The sequence below is a fragment of the Myodes glareolus genome, chromosome 19 (assembly GCF_982192425.1).
Source record: "Myodes glareolus chromosome 19, mMyoGla1.1, whole genome shotgun sequence".
NCBI classification, from domain to species: Eukaryota; Metazoa; Chordata; class Mammalia; order Rodentia; family Cricetidae; genus Myodes; species Myodes glareolus.
This window is the reverse complement of record NC_142044.1, coordinates 41,180,200-41,205,300: the sequence shown is the minus strand read 5'-3', so window position 1 is coordinate 41,205,300 and position 25,101 is coordinate 41,180,200. Positions and strand designations below refer to the sequence as shown.

Here is a 25,101-nt window from a genome sequence, read left to right as displayed (position 1 = left end):
CTCTGAGTCTGGTTTGTTTGGGAAAGAGGCATAAGGTCTCCTCCATAGAGTGGAGGGAGGGTTAAATGGGTTGATACGAAGTTCCGGAAGCATAGTAAGTGCTTAGTAATACAGACGATCACTGTTAGAATATCAGAAAGCGTGGCTTTCCTGAACCCATCATCCGCTGGGGCTCTCTCATCAGGATGCTCTTCACCATGGCTCTGCTCCAGAATGGGGGCAGGGCAGTGGAGGATGGGGCATATATCAAGGAAATTCTGCCTAAACCAATCCTGAACCTCCACAAAAATGGAACTCTGGGACACGCCGGCATGGCCGGATGCCACCTAAGTGGACCAGCTCCATTGAAAAGTGGTTCTTGGCCATAGTCAGGAGAAGGCCACATCCTCTGATCTGGGAATGGCACCCCAGGGACTTCAGCTAAAGGCTCCATTCAACAAACTAAAGAGGAAACAAACAACTTTGTCACAGCTTGCAGAAGGGAGGAAATCAGAGGCAACTTGGGCTCCTCCCCAGGCACAGAGGCTAGGGATGATGGGGAAACGGTAACTCTGTCCTGGCCTGTGAGGATACCTGCTGGTGGGGTAGTATCAGGGAGCAGCGAAAGGGGAGAGAATCGTCAGACAGAAATTTCTCCCCAAACCTGTTGGTTTTTTTCAGTGAACAATAAAAACTAAAACAAGCAAACAAACCAACGCTTTTTCTAAAGTCCTCAGGCTCGGCTGGCCCCCACCTGAGGTGGGTAAGAGGAGGAGGTCTGTCTGATGTCTCCACCTATTGGAGTCAGGTCTAGCTGGAAGGTACAGGGGTGACCCAGAGGTGCACAGGTGGGTGGTGATGGGGGGAGGGGGAAGGTTATGGTATGGCTGGGGAAGGCCTCTGGGAGGAAGGAGTTTAGAGTAGGTGCTTGTGTGTGTGTTGGGGGGGGGTGGACTGACCCAAGAGAAGGCGGGAGAGGCCTGAGAGACAAGGCTGAGGAGCCAGATCACATTCAAGCAGGTGGCTAGCTTCAGACTGAGAAGTGTGTCCCCCACGAAGGAACCCCAAGGTAGGAACACTCCCAGATGTGTCTGGAGGCAAGGGACCAGCCAAGAGGCAGCTGGGAGTGGATACACAGATGCAGGCAGGATCTGTGGGTCCTGGGGAGTGAGCACCGGAAGCCCCTGGGTGTGGCTCAACCACCCAGGGGACACAAGAGAAGAGCCAAGAAGAGTCTTGAAGCAGACAGAGATGCTGTGGTCCAGTAAGCGGGGACGGGGAGATGCATCTAGAAGCCAGAAAGGGAAGGAGTCAGCAGTCAAAAAGGAGTCAGTAGGCAGAGATTAGAAAGCCCCTTCAGGTCATGACCTCTGGGGGCACTAGCTAGAGCAGATTCGGGAGGACTACTCTTGGTGACAGCAGACCCTGTAAATCTGGGTGAGAAGAGAAAGGAGAGCTATGTCAGTGGCCTAGGGACGCATGAGTCCCTACTGAGAGTGGCAGCGTGGACCCCAGGAGACTGACTCTAGCTGCTGCCAGGCTCAGAAACCAGACCCATGTCCGCTGCACTCAGCAAACACAGGAAGGAGAATGTGGGGGAAGCCGGGGCTCCCCAAGCCTGGGAGGCTGACCCACTGCCAAATCCCAGGCGCCAGGATCCCTCTGCCTCAGCAGGCCCACCACAGGAAAGCCCACCTTGCCAAGAGGCAGGTGCCAGGGAGCAGGGCCAGGGTCATCCCAGCCCCACCAGTCACAGACGTGGGAGGAGCCACCTGTGCCATCTGTGGTGCCAGGGCTGGGGCAGAAGGGAAAAACACCAAACAAATGATTTTCACATTAGGACAATCTTCGTAAGGGGAGAGCTTGCTCCCAATTATACTTATATCTTTGGAACTGGAGTATTTGGTGGGATATAGAGTGTCACGATACCCATTATACAGGTAAGGAGACTGAGGCTGTCCTTCCCTGCAGACTTGGAGCTTTTTATTTAGTCTTTTTCCTACTCTTGGTTTTTGGAACTTCACCCCTGGGCAGGGAAGAAGGTGCTGGCCTGGCTGACCTTCCCCTCTGCCAGCTCAAGAGGTTTGAGCTGGATTTTCTCCCTTCCGTAAGGGGAGTAGAAACCTTGGGGGTGGTGTGGGAGAGGCTGTGGTCCAGACACCTTTAAGTGGGGGTGTGAGCAGCTGATTTTCCGGTGGTCTTCTGGGCTAGGGCCTACAACTTTCCCACAGGTTTCTCCTCCTGCACCCCCAGGCTGAACATGGAGCCATATGCATTTGCCCCAGATCTAACTGCCTATTGTGTCTGGAAATCAGTCCATGTCTGGGAATGGCCAAGACTTCCTGGCTGTTTGGACTGCCCAATCTGTTTCACCTCTACATCCCCAGGCTGGGAATTTGTAACAGGGAGAAAGGGGACCATAGTATAATCAATCAATGGGCTTAGCATCACACACAACTCAGAGTAGGGTTCCTACAACCCAGGCTTCCTGTATCTGACCTGGAAAAGCAGGAGAAGGGAGCTAAGTTGGTCCCTATTGTAGAGTCACCCGCTGACTCCCCAGGAGTCCAGAGCTTCAGGTATAGAAAGCTGGGCGTGGCCGGAGGGTGGGAAGTGGTGCAAGTAGGTTGGTGTTAATAGGGCACTCGGGCATGAGGGGCATACTTCCTAACAGTAGTGAGTGTGGGGCGGATGCTGCTCCGAGTTCCAGTAGAAGGACATCTAAGGAGAGCCTCGTATGTGCCAAACATGCCACACCTGCCTCTCAATCAATTTCCACTACAAGTGGACACCGTTCTCCCACTCGCGTGCCTCGGTCACCGTGCCAGGCTCCCACCTGGGATCCGAACCAGGACGCTCCCGTGGTGCCAGCCAGGAGCGTGTTCCGGGTGACCGCCCCGGGGACCCGGGACTCGCGCGTCGCTGGCAGGGCAGCGCCCCCCACACCCTGTGTCCCCGACGGCGCGCCGCTCACCTCGATGCGCTCGATGCGGTCCCGCAGCGCGCGCACCGCGTCCTCTAGCTCCAGGAGCAGCGCTGGTGAGTCCCAGGCGCCGTCGGCCATGGTGTCGCGGCGCGGCCCGGCGTCCTGGAGGCCGCGCGGCAGGCCGCTCTCGCAGCGGCCCAGCTTGCCGGTGAGCTCGCGGATGGTGTCCCGGTCTGCGCGGATGCGCGCCTCCTGCTGCAGCGCCGTCTGGCGCAGCTGCTCCGCCGTGCTCTGCAGCAGCAGCAGCTCCGCGCGCTCGCCCGCCGCGTCCCCCTGCTCGGCCCCCGACGGGCAGGCAGCGGCTAACGGCGTGCAGAGGAAGCGACTGAGCAGCGGCCCGGGCGGCGGCGGGAAGACGCTGGCAGCAGGCTCCCCGGGCAACGCCGAGGGCCCGGCCGAGCCGCCAGCGCCGTGCAAGGCGCTCAGGCTGCGGTGCGGGCCCGGGGCGCCGGCGGCCGAGGCGTTGTCGGTGCCGCCGGGCAGCGCGCGAGCGGGGCTGGCCGCCAGGGGCACGCTGGCGATGATGCAGATGACGGCACCGAGGAACGCCAGCATGCCCGCGGCCAGCAGCACGGCCAGGAACTTCAGCGTGAAGCGCGGAGGGGGCGCGCGAGGCCCCCGGCAGGAGCGGCGGCGGGGTCGGGGCGCGGGGCCCGGGAGCGCGGGAGCCGGAACGGGAGCCGGAGATGTCGCCGCGGCCGCTGCTGCCGCCGCTCTGAGCCCGCGCGGCGGGAGGAGGAGAAGGCGGGCGCGGCGGCCCCGCCCCACTCGCTCCCCCGGGGCCAGCGGAGGCCCAGCCCCGCACCCGTTCCGTGCCGGGAGCCCGGGTGTGTGCGCCACGCCCAGGACTTCATTTCACGGGGAGGGTGGTGACTGGGTGGCTACGTGGCGGCTGGGTTCCAGGGCGACCCTGCTGTCTGGACTCTGGTCTTCTCCGGGTCCCCCAGAATGCGGACATTTGAGCCCCTGCGGGGCTCGGGGCTCTGCACGTTGCAGACTCGGTTGCGGTTAACACTCAGCGTGAACATTCTCACCATACGAATGAGGAAACTGAGGGCTCTGGGCTCAGCGTGATGCAGGCTCCGTTGTAGTTCAGCCGCAGAGTGAACAAGCTCTTGATATAAAGAGGAAACTGAGACCCTGGAGCCCAGATGGCAACCCAAGGTCACACAGCTAGTGTGCAATTCGGAGCAGCATTTGAGGCCAGTCACGTCTGCCTGGTCAAAACTAGTAGGGTGGGAGCTGGGGGAGAAAGGAGACAGCCCTGGGGTGAGGAGATTTGTTTCTGCTGTGGTCACCTGAGTGTCACCTGCTACCCCCAACCTTCCTAGGGGAGGAGGGCTCACTTTTCTCCATCTCTGGGATGGCAGGAACTATCAGAAGCACCCCCATCTTGAGTCCTTGGGCCTGCAAGATTCAAGGTTCCCAGAAAAGAAGCCCCTAGCTCGCTGCAGCCTCCATCAGAGTGGCAGGTGGAAAGCAAGCTGGTGGGCGCCAAGACCAGGCAGGAGTGGGCTGTGTGTGAGTGTAGGTTTTACTTTATCGTGTCTAAAATGTCTATATATACTCTGTTGAAAATTAACTTAGCAATTAAATGTTTTAAAAACCTTGCCACCCTTTCCAGTCCAGTCCCAGCGCCATCCTTCTGTAGACTGGCTCTGTCTGGGGTGGATTTCTGGGCTGAAAGAACTCTGGGAGGCCATGTTTCTGCTGCAGCTTGGGGCTTGTGGGAATTGCTCACTAAGACCTGAGCCAAGCCTTGACCTGATGGGAAGGCCATCTCAAAGTCTCTGCCCCACAACTGCCAGTGTGGACATGACTGGGAGGGGACCAGGATGTTCCCGAGGGGGCATTAGCCCCCAGGAACCTGGGGACTCCTCCCTGACCCCTGGTATCCCATGGGTGGTCCATGGGCGTGTGTTCTAACTCCCTTCCCTCCACACTAATGCGGATTATGTCCCCTCTGCTCACCCACCTCCTAGAGTCAGGGATTGTTGTCCAGACCTGAGTGGTAAGAAGCACAGGAATTCAGCCAATGCTGAACCTGCTCATCATGAACACACAGAGCCGGGTTATGAGTGCATGCAAGTTAGTAACCTAAAACTCAGCCCAAGCAGCATGGCTTAGAGGAAGCACCTTCAACTGGAGAACTAGCCTCAGACCTTTGAAGGCAACAGTTTGGGTCCCCTGCAGTCTTACGGGATGCAAAAGACAACACCCCAGCGATTCTAATGTATCCACGAAGACAGAGAGGTAGGCGATATCCCCAGGGGAAAAACGTTCTTCCAGATGCAAGGAAAGCCAGGAGAGGCCTAGAGGAAAGCCACTACGAAGAGTGGCGCAGTCACCTGTGACTGGGTGTCATCAGCCACCCCAAGAGTTTGGAGACAGTCGAACAGATGAGCACCGGGGCTGGAGTTGAATCTTGTTTAAACTGGTCTATGGCTTAGCATGACTATTAAGGCAATGGTATGAGTCACCCCTCTGTTAAACACCCACCAGTGGCATCCCAGGTCTTGTCCGAAACCATCTTTCCAGGGATGCCTACATGGTAAACGGTCTGGGGAAAACAGAGCGAGTGTTTCCTTCTAACCAGAGGGCAGGTTTGCTTGCTGATCAGTGTACAGTTCACAACTCCAGGACCACAGTGGGTTGGGCCAGTTTGTAGCCCGTCAGAAGAAGATCAAGGCTATCTTAGCTCACAGTGTATTGGCTGTGCTGCAGACCTACTGTGTGTGTCCATGTAGGGCGCCTCTGTTGCTCCACGAAGGCACGGAGTGTTATTGCCTATTTGCAGTGAAAGCTGCCTGCGGTGAGTCTCTCTGTGCGTGACTCTTCCCTGGCATCCATGAAACCTGCTAGCCTGCTCATTTATTTCGCTCATTTGTTTTTGAGACAAGGTCCTTCTGTGTAGCCCTCACTAACTTGGGACTCTCTACATAGACCAGGTTGACCTCAAACTCATAGAGATGAGCACCATCCCCCTTGGCTCTAACTTGCCAGTTTGCAGGCGAGGCGAAGCTCAGGCCTTTCACCATTCTTGACATCTTCTGTGTCTCTCCTCTATAAAATGAGGAATTGTGAAAGTATACAAAAAAAAAAAACCATCCTGACTGGGGATGTAGTTCAGCTGGCAGAGGGCTTGGTGAGCAGGCATGAAGCCCCAGTACCACATAAAGCCAAGGTGTGGTACCAGGTCATTGTGAGCTTCATGAGAGCTGAGATAGATAGAGAGAGAGAGAGAGAGAGAGAGAGAGAGAGAGAGAGAGAGAGAGAGAGGCAGATAGAGTTGCTACTCTGAGCATAACTTGGCTTTCCATCCTTGTGCCAGCTGCCTGCAACAACCTCAAACTGAGAATGCCCCAGGCACCACAATGCCTCCTATCTCTACACTGGTCCACGGAAGCCCAGCCTGCAATGTCACCGCCTCCATTCCTCTTTAGCCCCGGCACTCAGCAGAAGCCCCCTTCCCCAACCCTCAGTTGCTTCTTAGAGAGTACTTCCCGTGGAAGCTCCCCCACATGCAATGCCATTGCTCTGGGCAGGGAGCTGAAGCTCAACCCATCTCTTCTGGGAACACACTTCCTTTCTCCTAACAGAATTCCCGCAGGGATGGTCAGGGGTGTTCTCAGGGAACCTTCTGTCATAGCACCCCCATTTTCCATCACACGTCTTATATCTCTTTTGTTTTCTCTTCTTCTGGTGTTGGGCACAGAATCCAGGGCCTGTGCACGTCAAGCAAAAGCTCTATACTGGAATACACCCCAGAAAGCCTAGGCTTTTATTTCTTCATTTTCATCCCATTCCTAGGATGAGGGAATTTTGTTATAAATAACAAATTTTTTTAAATAACATTTTTTTTAAAATAACATTTTTTAAGGATTTTTTTTTCTGGATGTGGTAGTGCACACCTTTAATCCTAGCACTTAGGAAACAGAGACAGGGGAACATCTGTGAGTGCCACACCAACCTGGTCTATACAGTGAGTCTCAGGTCAGCTAGAGTTACATAGTGAGACCCCCATCTAACGACAGAAACCTAGGTGTGGTGGCACCAGTCTGCCATAGGGGTCTGGGCAGCTCGAAGGGCTTGCTGGCTAGCCTAGCCAAAATGGCGAGGGCAGTGAGAGATCCTGTCTCAAAGATGGAGAGCAAATGAGAAGAAACCAATGCTGACTTCTGGCCTCTGAGCATACACATACATGTGCACCTGCACATGCATGAACACTTATACACACACATACGCCACAAATACAATAAAGTAAATAAATAGACAAATAAAAGTTCTGCTCAATTAGTTGTTTTTTTTTTTTTACCACGCTATGGTTAATTTAAAAGGAGTGGGCATGGAAAGGATGGAGTGGGTGCAAGAAATGTAATTTCGTGGCTTCTAAAAACCACGGGATACAGGGCTGGCGTAGCAGGTACAAGTGCTTGCTGCCAAACCTGGCAGTCTGGGTTCAATCCCTGGACCCGTGTGATAAAAGGAGAGAACGAACTCTGGGAAGTTGTCTCTGACCTCCACACAAGCGCCCCCTCCAATAAATAAATTTTAAACATGGACAGTTGCTAGAAAGGTTACCGGTAGTCTCCATAGCAGGCACGGAGCAGAGGCAGGATTTGAATGTGGGGCTTAGGACTCCTGATTCTCACCAGATGGCCTGAGCTTTTCCCCAGTTTTAGGGGTGAGTGCCCTGCAACCCCGGGAATCTCTCAGTCCTGGACAAACCATAAATGTGGCCCTCCTTAGGTCCCCAAAGCCAAGCCATTCTGCCATGCTCCCTCTGTGTTGGCAGGGAGTGGCCTGTCATGGTCCACCTTGCCATCCCTTCAGCCCTGGGTGCCCTCCCTTGCAGTTCCTGGTGCCCTCCCTTCAGCCCCAGGTAAACTCCCTTCAACCCCAGGTGCCCTCCCTTCAGCCCCGGGTGCCCTCCCTTCAGCCCCGGGTGCCCTCCCTCCAGCCCCTGGTGCCCTCCCTTTAGCCCCGGGTAAACTCCCTTCAGCCCCGGGTGCCCTCCTTTCAGCCCCAGGTGCCCTCCTTTCAGCCCCGGGTGCCCTCCTTTCAGCCCTGGGTGCCCTCCCTTGCAGTACCTGGTGCCCTCCCTTCAGCCCCGGGTGCCCTCCTTTCAGCCCTGGGTGCCCTCCCTCCAGCCCCTGATGCCTTCCCTTGCAGTCCCTGGTGCCCTCCCTTCAGCCCCGGGTGCCCTCCCTCCAGTCCCTGGTGCTCCCCTTGCAGCACCGTCATGGTGCCTTCTTCCTGCACACAGGCTGGGACCAGCTCTCACAGCCCCATCTCCTACCTCCAGCATGGCTACATGCTACTGGAGCAGGTGTTCCCTCAGAGGGTGTGCCTGAGAACAAAGCAGCCCCTTTCTCCCAGGATGGGGAAAGAGGTCACCTTCCCATTGTAAGGACCGTGCATTGTCTGGTCTCTGACAGAAGCTCTCACCTCCTTCATCAGAGCTGTGCAGTCGGTGATACCCACAGACAGGATGATGAGGAGTAAGGAAAGACATTGTATAGAGTTCTCCCACAGGGGTCAGGGGCCAGGTACAGGCACCATTTTCTCTTTACTGTTTACTGTCTTATTCTATCTACCTATCTATCTTCTATCTATCTATCTATCTATCTATCTATCTATCTATCTATCTATCTATCTATCTATCTATCTATCCATCTTCTATCTATCTTCTATCTATCTATCTATTTATCTATCTATCTATCTTCTATCTATCTATCTATCTATCTATCTATCCATCTTCTATCTTCTATCTATCTATCTATCTTCTATCTATCTATCTATCTTCTATCTATCTATCTATCTTCTATCTATCCATCTTCTATCTATCTATCTTCTATCTATCTTCTATCTATCTATCTGTCTATCTTCTATCTATCTATCTATCTATCTATCTATCTATCTATCTATCTTCTATCTATCTATCTATCTTCTATCTATCTATCTATCTATCTTCTATCTATCTATATATCTATCTATCTTCTATCTATCTATTATCTATCTATCTTCTATCTATCTATCTATCATCTATCTATCTTCTATCTATCTATATATCATCTATCATCTATCTCATGTATTTATGCATGTACACATATATTTATGCAGGTACACATATATGTACAGAGATCAGAGGACAATTTTCAGGAGTTGGTTTTCTTTTTCCTCTACCATGTGGATACTGGATATTGAACTCAGGTCAGGCTTGGTAGCAAGCATCTCAAACCACTGAGCAATCTTCCGGCCCCAGCCTTCATTTCTTACCACACTGCTTTGAATTTCCAGGGCACAAGACAATGCCTGACATTCAGAAGGTGACTGGTAAAAGTTCCCTGCTTCCCTGTGTGTTCCTAAGCATGGATTAGGTGCTCAATGTTACTTTCCTTTCTTGGTGCCCTCTTGCCTGCTTTAAGACTTGAGTCCAGAACTCATTTATGAATTTGGCTCCACACATTCCTGCCTCTTCAGAGGGAAGCAAGACCCTGCTGGGGCCAAAAAATGTTTGTACATTTGTAGTGGGTGCTGGGATGAGGAGACCCAATCAATAGAGAGGTGGATGGAAGCCAGTGAGGGGACAGCATGCCTCCTGAGGAAGCCAAGAGATTTCCACCCAGACTCTCTGCTTCCTGGAAGCATCTAGAAAGCTAGCCCAGCCATAGGCTTGGGCAGAAAGTGGACATCTGTTCCTGCAGGCTCTGGAGGAGCCCCAAAGCAGGAGGAAGAGTGTATTCTGCTGGCAGGGCCATTCAAGTTGTGTAGAGCCCAGGCCAGGCCCAGAGAAGAAAGGCCAGTGGGACCAGGGTCAGCAAGATTGTCGTCTGTTGCTCTGAGGGACAGGCTGGGTTCCCTGCAGCCCCTAGACACTGGCTCTTCCTCCTTCTGAGTCTTGCCTCATGGGGTCTCACCCAAGGCCAGGCTACCTAGTGGTTATTCCACACCTGGGGAAGCTGAACTCAGGCTCAGGGTTCATCCTGGGGTCCCATGGCCAGTGGGTGCCCAAGCTGGCGTCTGAGTTCAGCAGTTGTCATTTTGTATCTCCCACTACCACCTGTCACCCCTGTCCTATGTGGATGTCCTAAGAAAGGGCCTCTTCCTGCAGTCCGCGGAGCCCCTCCCTTCCTGCTAGCGACCCTGCAGCAGTGTCTCTCACATTAATCTATGCTTTGTGTGGACATCTAATTTTTTTTTAACATTATTTCAGGGTGAGGGAGACAGAAGTGTATACACATGTTGAGGGCAGAGAACAAGATGCAGGGGTCGGCTCTTTCCCCACCATGTGCGTCTCAGGGATTGAATTCAGACCATCTTCCTCCATGGCAGGCATCTTTACCCACTGAGCCCTGTATGTACTTTTGAGGTCCTGGAGCTGGTTTCCCACATGTGGGTCTTTTGTGTCTGGGCAGCTCCAGGTACATCTCTTTTCTACTTAAAGAGAATTTTTGGGGGGCCATGGGGTTCTGCAGATGTTGCCTTTAGAGCCTACGGCTTTGGGGATACCCCTTCTTGTCTGTGAAATGGGTCTGAACAGTCCTGGTTTGGCTACAGCAAGGGATGGCCCCGGGACTTTGGCTGCGTGGCCCTTCATATGTGCCTGGCAGCCACTCCCAAGGCCATCTGGTTCCTCCTGTACCCAGGGAGAATCTGAAAGCGGGGGCCAGGTTAGGAAGCTCTCTGGCAGGAAAATGAGGCAGCATAGGAGGGCAGGGCAGGTGAGAAGCCCTGTGAGCCAGGCCCTTCCTGCTTCTGTCCCTGAGCTAGTGTGTCAGCCTCAGGAGACTCCGGTCACGGGTCTCTCCTATCTAAAGTCCACGTATCCCCACCGTAACTGCAGCCACTAGCCAGCTGCACCCAGACGCTATTCTCTCCAAACTTGAAAACAGGAAGCATGGAGGGAAGGGACTTCTGCAGGACTGACAGGAGGAGGCATGTGACAAGAAGGGACACTCTTGTGAGATGGCACTGCCAGACTAGGTACTGCTCTGAGGTGCTTCATTAGGGCCTCACAAAACCCCAAGGGGACCCAGCGTCGCCACCACCATTCCTGTGTTGCAGACATTGATACCGAAGCACAGAGAGCATAAGCAGGTTGCTAGATGGCTAATCTGAGGAGCTTATGTTCAAATTCCCACGCTGAAATTCAAGTTCCTGGGATATGCTGTGTCTTATCTGGTCCTCCTGAGTCCAGTACCTTTGGCCTGATCTGAGGACATGGATAAAGGGCCTGTTAAAAATATCCATAGAAGCCTGGCGCACGCCTTCAATCCCAGCACTTGGGAGACACAGGCAGGTGGATCCCTTTGAGTTCGAAGCCAGCCTGGTCTACATTAGTGAGACCTTTTCTCCAAAACACAAAACAAGACAAGAGTGTCCATAGACACTCAGGATAGCTGTGTTGGGCTCACTTTAGGCAGCAATGGCTTCACTCTTGCCCAGCGACTGCTTCTGTAAGCCAGTCAATTCACCCATCTTTCCCTCCTCTGACGTCATCTCAATGTGTTGTCACCTCTGGGTTTGTGTACATCCATGTATCCACAGAGAGGTCAGAGGTCAGCTGTAAAGTGTCTTCCTCTACTGAACCCCCCCCAACCTTCTTTTGAGACAGATTCTCACTGACTGTGAAATTCATAGATTTGGCTGGGCTTGTTGGCCAATGAGTTTCAGGGATCTGCCTGTCTCTGCCCAACCGCTCCCCTGCCCTCAACATTGGGGTTAGTGGCAAGTGCCACCAACCTGGGTTTTTATAATCCAAACTCAGGCCTTCAGGCTTGTGTGGCAGGCACGCTACCAGCTGACCTCTCTCCAGTCTCCTTTACTGGAATCTTCAGACGCTGAAACAGGCCAAGTAGCTCATTTGGTAGAGCACTCGTCTAGCATGCATGAGGACCGGGTTTGGTCTCCAGCACAGAATAAGCCAGGCATGGTGGTGCCAGGCTGTACGCCACTTGGGAGGTTGAGGCAGGAGTATCAGGTTAGGTCATCCTTGGCTACATAGTGAGTTTGAGGCCAGTGTGGATTAGAGAGCCAGAGAGCGAGAAAGAGGGGGGGGGGGTCTTGTGTGAGCTCAGGTGTGCTCTACAGCCTGGTCTACTTTGAGAGTTCCTGAACAGCCAGGGGTACACAGAGAAACCTTGTCTTGAAAAACAAAGCAAAACAAAACAAGCAAAAAGACTACAACCCAGTCTGCCCTCCCTTCACCAGATGCCATTGCATTCTCAAGCATAGGAGTTTGAGTTTGGGGGAGTGTGGATGGGAAGTCCCACTTGGCTTGGTTCTCCAGAGTTTAGATGTCCTGGAAGGTGCCAGAAGCTGGCTCCTCATTATGGTGTTTCTGTAGAGTCCTCAGAGAGGATGCTGCCAGCAGTCCCTGCTGGGCAAAGCTTCCTCTGGTTGGCTGCCTGCTTGTGGTAAGTTCCCATTACAACTGGTCTCCAGAGGGGGATTGGGTGTGTGTGTGTGTGTGTGCGTGTGTGTATGCAGATGCATCTAATTTAAGTTCCTTTGATGGGAACATGTGTCCCTTTCCTGGTCCCCCAATTCTCTGGAGCATCCAGCTCAGATCATACTTCAATATAGCTCTTGTCACTGGAGAGGTGGCTCAGCAGGCAGACGTGCCTGCCACACAAACCTGATGACCTGAACTGGGTTCCCAGAGCTCACAGTGGAAGGAGAGAACCTATGCCACAAAGCTGGCCTCTGACCATAAAGCTGGCCATGGCACACACAAGCCTTCAGTGACTCACATGTGACACATACACACAGTTATAATAAACATTTAAAAGTTTTTAATGTCTTTATGTACACATGTGTGCCTTTGTGAATGTATATGAAATACAAGCATGCAGTGTCCTTGGAGACCAGAAGAGGGCATCAGAGCCTCCGCAATGGGAGGTATAGACCTTTGAGAGTCACAATGTGGGTACTGGAAATTGATCCCAGGTCCTCTGCAAGAGCACTAAACCTCTTAACCACTCAGTCATCTCTCCAGCCTCCAATTTTTTTTTTTTAAATAGCCCTCAAATCAGCCACATTCTCCAAGGTTCATCCTGGGGACTGAAAAATATGTTCCTTACTGACCCCTAAACTGATCCCTGCTTCATGAGATGATTCAGACATGGGCAGATCCTGAGCTCTGGCCCCAACTTCCTCACTTCCAAATTCACATCGGCACCTGCGACACCTGCCGTGCACTCAGTTCTTCCTGTTTGGAGACAGTGGCATCAACTGTCCCTAAGAAGACCCCAGGCCTCTAGCCTCCTGCCTCATACATGGCTCCCTAGCTCTGGGGTCACGTGAGGTCAAGGGATAAGAAGTAAACACATTTTTCCCTGACCCTGTGCAAGTCCACACTTTGAAGTGGGGTACAGCGAGGTCTGGACCAGGACAGCAGGTTGCAGAGGAAGTGATAGATCAGAGTGACACTTCCATACAGGGGTCCGCTTAGTCACAGACACTGCTGTCTGGCTGGCAAAGAATGAGTCTGAGGCAGGAATAGGATTTGGGTTTCCTAGGAAAAGGGGCTGAGTCAGAAAGCCTCGGGAGTCTGCATGCGGTCAGGAGCTATGTTTTGAATGTGGGACCTACGGAGCGGAGCGATGAGGTAGAATGGGGTATTTGAGAGCGAGGATCCTGAAGTCAAGCGTTTTGGCTTCAGTCCCAGCTGTTCAGCTTAAGCCGGAGCAGGTGGCTCCACCTTTCTCTCAGCTTCAATGGCTGCAGCCTGTGGATTACCAGAAGATGCAAATGCAGACTCGGAGTCTGGCTCTCAGCAACCCTGTGAAGAGTGGACCCTCACTATCCTTTCCTGTTTGGTTGTATGTGGGGATGGGGGCATATACATGTTAGTGTGTGTGGTACATACATGCAGGTATGTGTATTATGCAGAGGCCAAATGTCATCAGTTGGTGTCTCCTCAAACATTCTCCACTTTTATTTATTAGCTTATAAGTTACATCTATTTATTTGTGTGTATTCATGTTTGCATAGTCAAAGGAGGAGTTGGTTCTCTTCTTCTGCCAGGAGACCCCTGGGGATCAAACTCAGGGAGTCAGGGTTGACAACAACTGCCTTAACCCTCTGAGACATCTTGCTCCACTTTTATTTATTTTTTTTTAAATTTTTAATGATTTATTTATCTTTATTTTATGTTCATTGGTGTGAAGGTGTCAGATCCCCGGAACTGAATTTTCAGACAGTTGTGAGCTGCCATGTGGGTGCTGGGAATTGAACCCGGGTCCTCTGGAAGAGCAGTCAGTGCTCTTAACCGCTGAGCCATTTCTCCAGCCCCATCCACTTTTATTTGTTGATACAGGATCTCTCACTGACCCTGGAGCTTGTGAAATCATCTAGGCTGGCTGACCAATAATCTGCAAGGGCCTGCCTCTCTCCGCCATTGCCCCGGCCCAACCCTGGGGTTACAGTCATGTGCCACCATGCCTGGCTTTTTTGTGAGTGTGGGGGATCAACATGGTTTCAAGGCAGACACTTTATAGACTGAGCTATCTCTCCAGACCCTTTCCCCATTTTATATAGACAGGTAAACCAAGGTGCTGAACAGGCAAGAGATGAGCTGTTGTAGAATATTAATTTAAGATGTGCTACATCCCTTTATGCTGTGGAATATTTGTTTAATGATGCAAAGATGTGACATATTCTTTTATGTTGCATTTGTTTAACTCTGTGAAGCTGTGATACTTTGCCTGTGGAAAACACTTGATTGGTCTAATAAAGAGCTGAATAGCCAATAGTTAGGCAGGAGAGGGATAGCTGGGGCTGGCAGGCAGAAAGACTAAATGGAAGGAAAAATTCAGGCTCAAGGAGGGGTGAGAAAAGGAGAGGAGGAAGCAAGGAGGCCAGCACCCAGCAACACATCAAGACACAGATAAGAAGGAAAGAAAAAGACACAGAAATAGAGAAAGGTAAAAACCCAGAGGCAAAAGGTAGAGGGGATCATCTAATTTAAGAAAGTGGGCAAGAAATAAGCCAAGCTAAGGCCAGGCATTTATAAGTAATAATAAGTCTTCATGTGTTTATTTGGGGGCTGGGGGATGTGCCTCCCAAAGAGTAAAGAGCAAACAAACAAAACAAACCAAAACAACAGCCCACAACAGTGTTCCATGGGTTCCATACAGTTGGCAGCCTGGCTCCAATGATAATGTTGTACCAAGATGGTGTGAACGTTTAGCAGGATTGCTTGGGGTCTAGGCTTGGTGCTATCTCTCAGAAACCTTCCTGGCAGGGTCTGGTACTTCTCTGGGCATTAAAGGAGCTGTGTGCTGGGCAGTTCATAGTGAGCCATCCCTCACAGACCCCACTCCGCACATGCTCACTAACTTTAATGAGCCTGTCCCCATTTTCAGGGTGAAGCACAAAGCCCAGACTGGGTAACTGGCCTGATTGAGGGCAGAGACTCCAGCCTGCCTTTTTACTGTCTTCAAGCTGTTTATGGTGGTGTTGGGCAATGCTAGCTGGTGCCAAGCAGCTGGGACACTGAGCCGGATGCCAGGAGCAGCCACGTCTGACCACAGACCTGGAAGATGTCTCCTCTTTAGTCACCACCTCCTTCCCACACTCCAGACAACCCAGCTTACCAGGGCGACCTGTTTTCCTTCAAGGTAAAGGAACATGGAGGCCTGGTGAGAGGTGACGAGCAGCTTCCCACTGGGCCACATGAGTTTTGGACACAGCTCTTCATGGCCCCTGAGCTTAAAAAGCAGGCAGTGATGAGCCAGAGGTACTCACCACAGCAAGCCAACTGCTGGGTGCCACTGTCTTCAAGGCAGGCCGAGTGTGGCAGAGGTCTCCAAGGGAGCTTCTGACTCTCCATCAGGACAGAGGCACGCTTGCCTTTTCCAGAGTGCCTGTTGGCTCCCTGAGAACAGTCGGGAGCCTCTGCTGGGCCAGAGAATGCCTGGGACACCACGTCCAATCCCAAAGGCTGTTGTTCATGGCTCCATTTTAGACCACAAAGCAAGGATGGTCAAAGGACATGGCAGGGAATGTCATTATTTCCCAGAACACAGAACCCCTGCCACCCAGCCTGTCCTGCTTCCATCGATCCTCTGCTTTGTAGATGGCACCCCAGGCCCACTTACTCATAAAGGCCACTGCCGACCCTCACAGGCGTTAATCATTCTCTGAGCTCACGAAGCCTTTAGAAAGGGCAGAAAAGACTTGGGTCCCAGGTGTCTCTAATGAAGGCTCCATCCCAGCTGAGGGACAGGAGGGGACCAGGTCCCATCTAGCCTCAGCTCTGAAATCAGATGTGGGCCTCCCGGGTGACTGCCTTCTGGCAGGCTTTGTCTTCTTCATGGCTCTCCTTAGATCTCACTGCCCCACCGAGATTATAGATACCCAGGGAGGCAGCAAGGGCTGTGAATGACAGCAGGGACAGGCTGGCTGCATAGATGAAGTTGTGCTTGTCAATTCTCTTTCTGAATTTATTTTGTTTCCAATGGTCCAATGTAGGAAACACACAACACAAAATTGACCATGTTGATTACGCTAATGTCATTCAGCAGTATTAAGCACTTTTGTGAGGGTTTTCCGCTTTGTGTGTCCTATGTATGTGTACACATGTTGGAGGGTGTGCATGTGTGGAGGCCAGAGGTTGACACCAGGCATCTTCTTCCATAATTTGTTACCTTTTGTTGTTGTTGTTGTTGTTGTTGTTTTCCCCAATACAGGGTTTCTCTGTGTAACAGCTCTGGCCATCCTGGAACTCACTCTGTTCACCAGACTAGCCTTGAACTCACAGGGATCCACCTGCCTCTGCCTTCCGAGGGCTGGGACCAAAGGTGTGCCCCATCACTGTTCGATCAGATACCTTATTTTTAAAATACTACATTTCACCCATTTTGTGTATGTGTGTATGATATATGCATGATGGGCCATGCGTGCTATGGCATGGTCAGAAGGCACCTTTGAGGGATGGCTTCTCTCCTTCCCCTTCACACGGTTCAGAAGAGGTCAGGTCTGCTCAGCAAACGCCTCCCCTCTACGCCATCTCACTGACGCTTCACCTTATCTACCCTTTAGAAAAGATTTTGTTTGTTTTATTTATGTGTGTGATGTGAGGTTCCCCTCTGTATACTGTAAATATGCTTTATTGCCATTGGTTAATAAAGAAGCTGCTTTCAGACAATGTTGTAACAGAAGAATATAGCCAGGCTGAAAAAGATACAGAGAGAGAGTAGGCAGAGTCAAAGAGACACCATGTATCCACCAGAGGAGAAAGATGCCAGCACACCAGTACCAGTTAACCACAACCCTGTGGTAAAATACAAGATAATAGAAATGGGTTGATTTAAGATATAAGAGCTAGCTAGAAAGACGCTGTTGGCCAAGTAGTGATTTAATTAATACAGTTTCTGTGTGATTATTTTGGGTCTGGGCGGCCGGGAAACAAACAAGCAGCCTCTACCAACAATGTGTGTGTGTGTATATGTCACAGGTGTGTAGGTACCTGTGGAGACCAGAAGAGTGTGTTGGAGTCACAGGTGGTGTGAGCCACCTGATATGCGTGCTGGACACCAAGCTCAGGTCCTCTGAAAGAGCTGGAAGGACGGCTCTGAGCCATCTCTCCAGCTCTATTCTCGGCCTGATCTTTTGAGACAGGTCTCCCACTGAGCCGGAAGCTCAATGATTTAGCTAACTGGCTCCCAGTGAGCTCCGGTGATCCTCTTGTCTCCAATTCCCCAGAGCTGAGGTTGCAAGTGCCGGTCACTGCATTCTGCTCTGACCTGGCTGCTAAGGGTGGAAATAGATTCTCAAGCTCTCACTTTACTGCCAAAGCTACCTCCTCAGGCCCCTGGTTTGGTTTTGTTTGTTTTCTTTTTTTAAGACAAGGCCTTAGAGGCCTTGGTAGCTCAGGCTGTCCTAGAACTCTCTAAGTAGCCAAGGCTGATCTTGAACTCCTGATCCTCTTGCCGCTACCTCCCAAGTGCTGGGATTCTAGCCATGCTCCACCATATTTGGCTGCTTTTATAATGCCAGATTACGTCAACCTTCAGAGCTCTCAAGGTGACTCCATTGCCTGTTTGAAGCCCCCCACTACAAAAGTTGTCTCATTAAAAGCAGAGCCAGACAGACTTTGCCCTGTAGCCAGCTTGCAGCGTAGCAACGGGTCCTCAAGGTTCATCCCTGTTGTAGCTTGTACCAGAATTGTCTCCAGAGTTCTATTATAGCAGATAACATCACATTTTACATTTCCATCCACCCATTGACAGCCCCTGGGTTGCTTCTACGTTTTTCTTGTGGCTATTTGTGCCACTCTTGCTATGAGGAAACACTCACCTCTTGAAGATCTTGCTTTAAGGTTAATCAGAAGTGAGATTGTAGATCCTATGGTAATTCTAGTTTTAAGTTTTTGTTTGTTTTGTTTTTTGAGACAGGGTTTCACTGTGTAGCCCTTGCTGTCCTGGAACTCACTCTGTAGACCAGGCTGGGCTCGAACTCACAGAGATCCGCCTGCCTCTGCCTCTCAAGTGCTGTGATTAAAGGCGTGCGTCGCCACCACCGGGCTAGTTTTAACTTTTTAAGCATCCTTCATACTGTTTTCTAAAGTGATTGCGCTATTTAATATTCCTGCCCAATAGTGCCTAAGGGTGGGCTTTCTGGGACTTGTCTCAGTAAGGTTCCCCCCCCCACACACACACATACTCTCTTTTTGACAATGTCCTGTAGCCCAGGCTTGGCCTGGAACTTGATAGGTAACCTAGAAAGATATGAAACTTCTGGTCCTCCTGCCTCCACCCTGAGTGCTGGGATCAATGTCAGGGCACTCTACCCACTCAGCCAAGGGTCCAGCCCTCAGGCCCAGTCCCTGCTACAGGTGTGACTGGCATCTCCCTAATGGCTCCTGATGCAGACCATCCTGGGAGTCATGCACCTCTGCATAGTCTTTACTCTTTGGAGAACTGTCTGCTCAAGTCCTTTGCCCATTTTGTTGTTCCCCTGTGTTTGTTTTGTGGAGACAATATATCTAAACAGCCCAGGCTGGCCTGCAGCTCTGAGTCTTCTGCCTCCCTCTCTGGAATACTGAGATTACAGGTGTATGCTACCATACCTTGACTTTTGGCCAGTTTTGATTCAAGATTTTATTATTATTTTGTTTATGTCATTAAGTTTTAATAATTTGGGGGTGAGGGCTGGAGGGATGGCTCAGAAGTTAAGAGCACTATCTGCTCTTCCAGAGGTCCTGAGTTCAGTTCCCAGCACCCACATGGCAGTTCACAATTATCTGTAACTCCAGTCCCAGGGGATCCGACACCCTCACACTGCTATCCATGTAAGCAAAACACCAATGCACATAAAATAAAAATAAAAGAATTATTTTTTTAAAAAAGAACTTTCTGTGTGTTCTGGGTATTAATTTTTTTTATCAGATATTTGGTTTGCCTCCCCCCCTTTTTTTGCCCATACGTGGGTTGATATTTACTGTCAACTGTATTTAAAAATTTTTAGGCCCATGTGTTAGAGTGCTTTACTTTCATGTGTGAACCATGTGTGTGCAGTGCTCTGAAAGGCAAGAAGAGGGCGTCATATCCCCTGGAACTGGAGTTCTGGATGGCTGTGATCCACCGTGTGGGTACTAGGAACTGAACCTAGGTCCTCTTCAAAAGCAGCCAATACCCTTAACAGCTGAGCCATTTCTCTAGCTCCCAGGATTTTAAATATTTCATCTAAACACTGTGCACTAGCTGACTGTACCACTGGAGCTCCCTAAAATCTTTCCTGCTGCGCCATGTGTCTGCCTCTTAAAAATCCAATTTCATCCTTTTGCAAACAGATGGTTTCATTCATTGAAAAGGTGAATGAGTTGGGGATGTGGCTCAGCTGATAGAGCACTTGCCTTGCAGGAAGCCTTGGGTTCAATTCCCAGAACCACATAAGTCAGATGTGGTGGGTGCAGGAGGTCACAGCCATCTTTGGCTCCACAGCAAGTTGGAGGCCAGCCTGTCTCAAAAGAGAAAACAATGCTCTTTTGCCATGGACTGGTTTTGGCACCTTGGTAAGAAATTATTTGACTAGGATCCACCAGTGGCTCAGAAAAGTAGAGGTGTTGGGCTGGAGAGATGGCTCAGTGGTTAAGAGCACTGGCTGCTCTTCCAGAGGTCCTGAGTTCAATTCCCAGCAACTACATGGTGGCTCACAACCATCTGAAATGAGATCTGGCACCCTCTTCACATGGAGGCAGAATGTTGTATACATAAATAAATAAATCTTTTTTAAAAAAAGAAAGAAAGTAGAGGTGTTTGTCTTGCAAGCCTGAGGACCTGAGGACCCAGGGCTCACATGGCAGAAAGAGAGAAATGACTCCCAAAGGTTGTCCTCTGACCTCTACATGCACCCATGGGACACAATAAACACATGTAAACAAATAATTTGACCTTATAAATGAACATTTATGTCTGGGCTTTCTTTATACCACAGTGCCCTGGGTACTGACTTCTTTAGACTTTTAATCCAATAATATTATCTGTGATGCCAATTCTTAAAATTTTATGGAGATTTGCTTTTAAACGAAGGTGGAGTTTTTCCAACTGCCCAGTCCCAAATAAACATACAAAAGCTTGTATCAACTACAGAATGTTTGGTCTATAGCACAGGCTTATTATTAACTAGCTCTTACAACTTAAATTAACCCATTTCTATTAATCTGTATTTTGCCACATGGCTTCGTGGTTTTACCTGTTCTCTAGCACATCTTGTTCCTCTGGTGGCTGGCTTGAATCTTTCTCTCACTCCATCCTTCTCCTCTCTGTATTTTCAGTTTGACTTTACTGTCTGGGTTATTTTGTCTTGCTACGGGCCAAAGCAGATTCTTTATTAACCAAGGAGAACAATACATATTCACAGTATACAGAAGGATTATCCCCAGCATTTGCTTTATGTTCTGTTTGTACAGACATATTAATTTTTGAAATCCTTAATGAATACTTAAAAATATGTTGGGAGGGCTGGAGAGATGGCTCAGCGGTTAAGAGCATTGCCTGCTCTTCCAAAGGTCCTGAGTTCAATTCCCAGCAACCACATGGTGGCTCACAACCATCTCTAATGGAGTCTGGTGCCCTCTTCTGGCCTGCAGGCAGACACACAGACAGACTATTGTATACATAATAAATAAATATATTTTAAAAAAAATATGTTGGGAGCCAGGCATGGCAGTATAGACGCCATAGCCTCAGATTCAGGTAGGGAGGTGGGAGGATCATCGTCAAAGCCCATCAGCATTACAGAGTGAGTTCAAGGCTGGTCTGGGCATCTTAGTGAGACCCTGTGTCAAAACTGGGCCAGCGATGTAGCACTTCCCAGACTCTCAGGAGACCCCTGCCCTGCACTGCACACAGAAGTACTAGGTCCCAAACCCTTTATCCACTGTTCTTTGTGTCTGTCTTTGTGCCTTTGCCATATATTGTCATTTAGGCTTGTGACCTCATAGCTTCGGGGGCTTTCCTCGGAGAGACCCCATGTGGCCTGTGCAGTGGGCACAGCGTTCCAGAGAGACTTTCGTCGGCTATTCCCACTTGTTCTATGGTGTCACCCATCCTGGGTTTGTTTGTTTTTAAATTAATTTCTCAACTTGAGAGTTCTGGGACTGTGTGAGAAATACGAATTCGCACTTTAACTGCACGCCAGGAAAGGTTTGGAGTTACCGTTTCTCTGGAGATGGTTCTTTTTGGGTGTTTCTGGCAGAGCCAAGAATGAGCCGAGTCCCCCGGCACTGCCTCTGCACAGGGTTGCTGCTCCCTGGCTTGGGCCCAGTTCTGCTCAGGCGTCCTGGTTCCGAATCTCTACTGGCCCCATCCCAGGGCCCCTACACAGAGGCACAGTTCAGGTTCTTTAGCTGCTAAGGTCCTCAGTTCTGTCCCCGCCACTGCCACCCCACAGCATGCCCACAGGACCGCGTCTGCCTGCTGCTTGCATGCTTCATTTTCTCTTTGTTTTTGATCTCCAGGGATTTTCTTAAAAATCTTCTTAGAAACCTGAGTATTTAAAAAGGTGCCTGTGACTTCTTACCTAGTGTCGCTGATATTCTGTATGATTACAGAGGGGTCTATGCCCCAGACCAGGGCTCCACACTCTGGACAAATTTCGGGAGCCCCCTCAATACACCTTGTCTGATGCACCTCACTTCACCCGGCTGTTCACCATGATGGAAGGCATGAGCTTGGGAAAGGGGGCAAGGAGGATAAGGGGCTGACACCACCCTTGAAGTAGTTTCCCTGTCGCCTCTAGAATTAAATGCCTAAATTCTCGGTGGTCTTCACAAGATGGCTGATGTCATCTCAGAGCAGAGGAGCATCGGGAACGGGCTTCAAGGTTCTCTCAGCAGCGCTTGGGTCATCGGAAACTGGCTCAGCTTCAAATCCATTCATAAATATCCCCCTGCACCCTCTGTCTATTTCCCTCTCAAGGTGTTCCAAACTGATATACTAGCCACCTCCTCCAAATACTCCCTCGTAGAGGCTAAATGTGTTCGTCTATCACGGTCCACCTTAGTGCTTGAGACAGGGTCTCACCGAATCTCAAGCTCACAGATTGGACTAGACAGACCGCCCGGCAAGCCCTGTGGATCTCCTCGCTCCATCTCCCTTGTCCTGAGAGCCCAGGTGCATAGCACCACACGTGGCTTTCTGCCTGGATGCTGGAATTTGAACTCGGGTCCTTCTGCTTGTGTAACAAGTGCTTGACCCACCGAGTCATCTCCCCAGGCCCCTCCTCACTGGGTTCTTCGCCTGTGAGCGTTGCCAACACCCACTTCTTCGCCTACACCTCATGCACCTAGTGGTTTCTCTGGGCTCGCGTTCTCTGCCTGTGAGTAGCACCAACACCTACCTTGTCACCGACACCTCGTGTGCCTAGTGGTGTTTTCTATAGGTTCCTTCTAGAGAGTTCTAAAGATACCACCAAATCTCACACATTCCAAACATCCTGGGCTCCAGCTATCTCTTGTCCTGTTGCCGTAGGTGTCCAGGTCTCATTACCTTCCAACTTACAGTGACTGTGGTCACACACACATACACACATGCCAGGCCTCATCCCCTCCACAGGGATCATTCACATCTCATCCTACAGGGACTGGTCACACACACCAGGACTCTTCTGGGAGCTCTGGAGGCCAGGACTCAGTCTTTCTCCTGTCACGTCCTCCTGACACACGATTGAAGAGCAGGTGCCTGTGGGCCCTGCCTCTGCAGGCTAAGGACCTTTGGAAGTGTGTCGTCTCAGAAGTCAGCATCTGGATGAAGAATTGCCTCATAGGGTCCTCACCTGCACTGGGAGAAGGGGGGGAGGGACAGGGTTTCTCTGTGTAGCCCTGGCTGTCCTAGAACTCACTCTGTAGACCAGGCTGAACTTTAATTCAGAGATCCACCCTCTGCCTCCTGAGTGCTGGGATTAAAGGCGTGCACCACCATGGCCCCGTGGGACATGACATTTCTATGTAGTTTCTCTAACCACCTGCTTCACACATGTCAACAAAGACTGAAAGACCATCCATGTTGCTTCTCAAAATCAACAAATTAGACTTGTAAACAAACAAACGGTCGGTAGCTCTCAGCCCAGGCCACTCCCACTCCTCAACAGACCAAAGCTGAGTTTCACCTCCTCGCTGACCTCACTTACCCTGGGGATGCGGCCCTGCACTTAGGAACAAGAATGGGGAGCGGCTGGACACTGCCCACCTGCCGCACAGAAGGCAGGAAATCAGACCCTAGAGCAGGCTTGCTCTCAGCTCACGGTGCCAGGATCTACCAGACTTCCTCCCCAAGAGATGAGGGAGTCACTCATTAATCCCCCAACAATAAACAACCATGGTGGCTGAGCAGGTAATAAGAGACAAGAGCTATTAACTATTGCCCTGCCCCCAAAAGGCAGCTTTATGGCCTCTATCCAGGACAGCTTGGAACTCGGTGCAAAAGGGTGGGTCTAGGGAGGTGGGAATTTTTATGCAAAGGGACTGACTGGCCCCTTCATGTGCCCCTGCATACAACTCCCAGGTCTGGGCGCTCGTAAGGGATTCAGGCTAAGGCAATTCATAAGAGTTACAAAAGAGGCGAAGTACTGAGATTAAAGGCGCAGTGTGGCGCACGCCTTAATCCCAGCACTCAGGACACAGAGGCAGGTGGGTCTCTGAGTTCAAGGCCAGCCTGCCCTATAGAGAGTTCCACTGCTAGGCACTTGGTGCACGTCTGCAATTTCAGCACCTGGGAGGCAGAAGCAGGAGGATCAAGGTTCAAGGCTAGCCTCAGCTACCCAGTGAGTCTGAGACTAACCTGGGCTGCATGACACTGTTTCAAAAAACAAAACTCCACTGCTGAGAGCTTCCCAGAAGTGAAACAGTGAGGCCAGTTCTCAAGATGATGGCCAGGTGTCAGTGACACACAGCAAGTGCCATGAAGGCCCAGCCCCACCTGCATGGCCGGACTCCTCTCCCTCACTTCCTGCCAACACTCCTGTGGTCTTTTTCTCCTGATCACCCTGGTTTCCACAGCCCTCACCTCCATGGCCAGTCTTGGGCCAGTCCTGTTGGTCTTGCTGGCCCCAAGTCAAGGTTACTGGCAGTGCCAAAATGGAGACACAGTCAGCCCAGGTCTGTCTCTCAGCTGTTCCAGAACATACCATCCTGTTCCAGAGTTTGATGAGGTGGGTCTGCAGGGCACCAGGTGAGCTCTCAGAGCTGCCAGCAGATGGGAGAAGACAAGCATCCCCGGAGGGGACAGGAGCGACCCTAGGTCAATGCCAGGAGCAGCGAAGACAGAGCCTGGAGGTGAAGTGGAATAGCTAGGCACTTGGTCAATGGGAGCAGTCTCGAAGGACGTGTATTGGGGTGACAAGAGGTAGGGAGAGGGTACTGAGCTCTGTGGCAGTTTGAAGAGAGGTTTCCAGACCCCTGTGGGGATGCAGGCAAGAATAGATACCTGCAGCCCGTGGCTAAGGTGCTCCTAGAGGGACCGGGGCAGGCAGCATAGGGCCTGCTCGGTGGGGAGGCATGGGAGAGACTGGACATGGAGACGGGACACTGGGTTGGGGTGGGAGGAGAGGGGAGTGACACTGTGCCCACACCTGACCAACAGATGTTCATGGAATGTGCTGCCCGATGGAGCCCACCGGAGAGTCAT

The 25,101-nt window shown here is 51.1% G+C and overlaps 1 protein-coding gene across 1 annotated transcript in view; it reads right to left on the bottom strand.

The window, feature by feature from the left end:
- The window catches only part of Nptxr (neuronal pentraxin receptor), a 41,563-nt gene that overhangs the window by 13,379 nt on the left and 3,083 nt on the right, over positions 1-25,101 (bottom strand). The window contains exons 2-5 of the mRNA XM_085679209.2: positions 24,602-24,924; positions 23,606-23,664; positions 3,918-4,079; positions 2,954-3,813 (exon numbers count right to left, since the gene is read on the bottom strand). Of these exons, the coding sequence (XP_085535335.2) occupies positions 2,954-3,813; positions 3,918-4,079; positions 23,606-23,664; positions 24,602-24,924 (1,404 nt within the window). The remainder of the gene's footprint in view (positions 1-2,953; positions 3,814-3,917; positions 4,080-23,605; positions 23,665-24,601; positions 24,925-25,101) is intronic.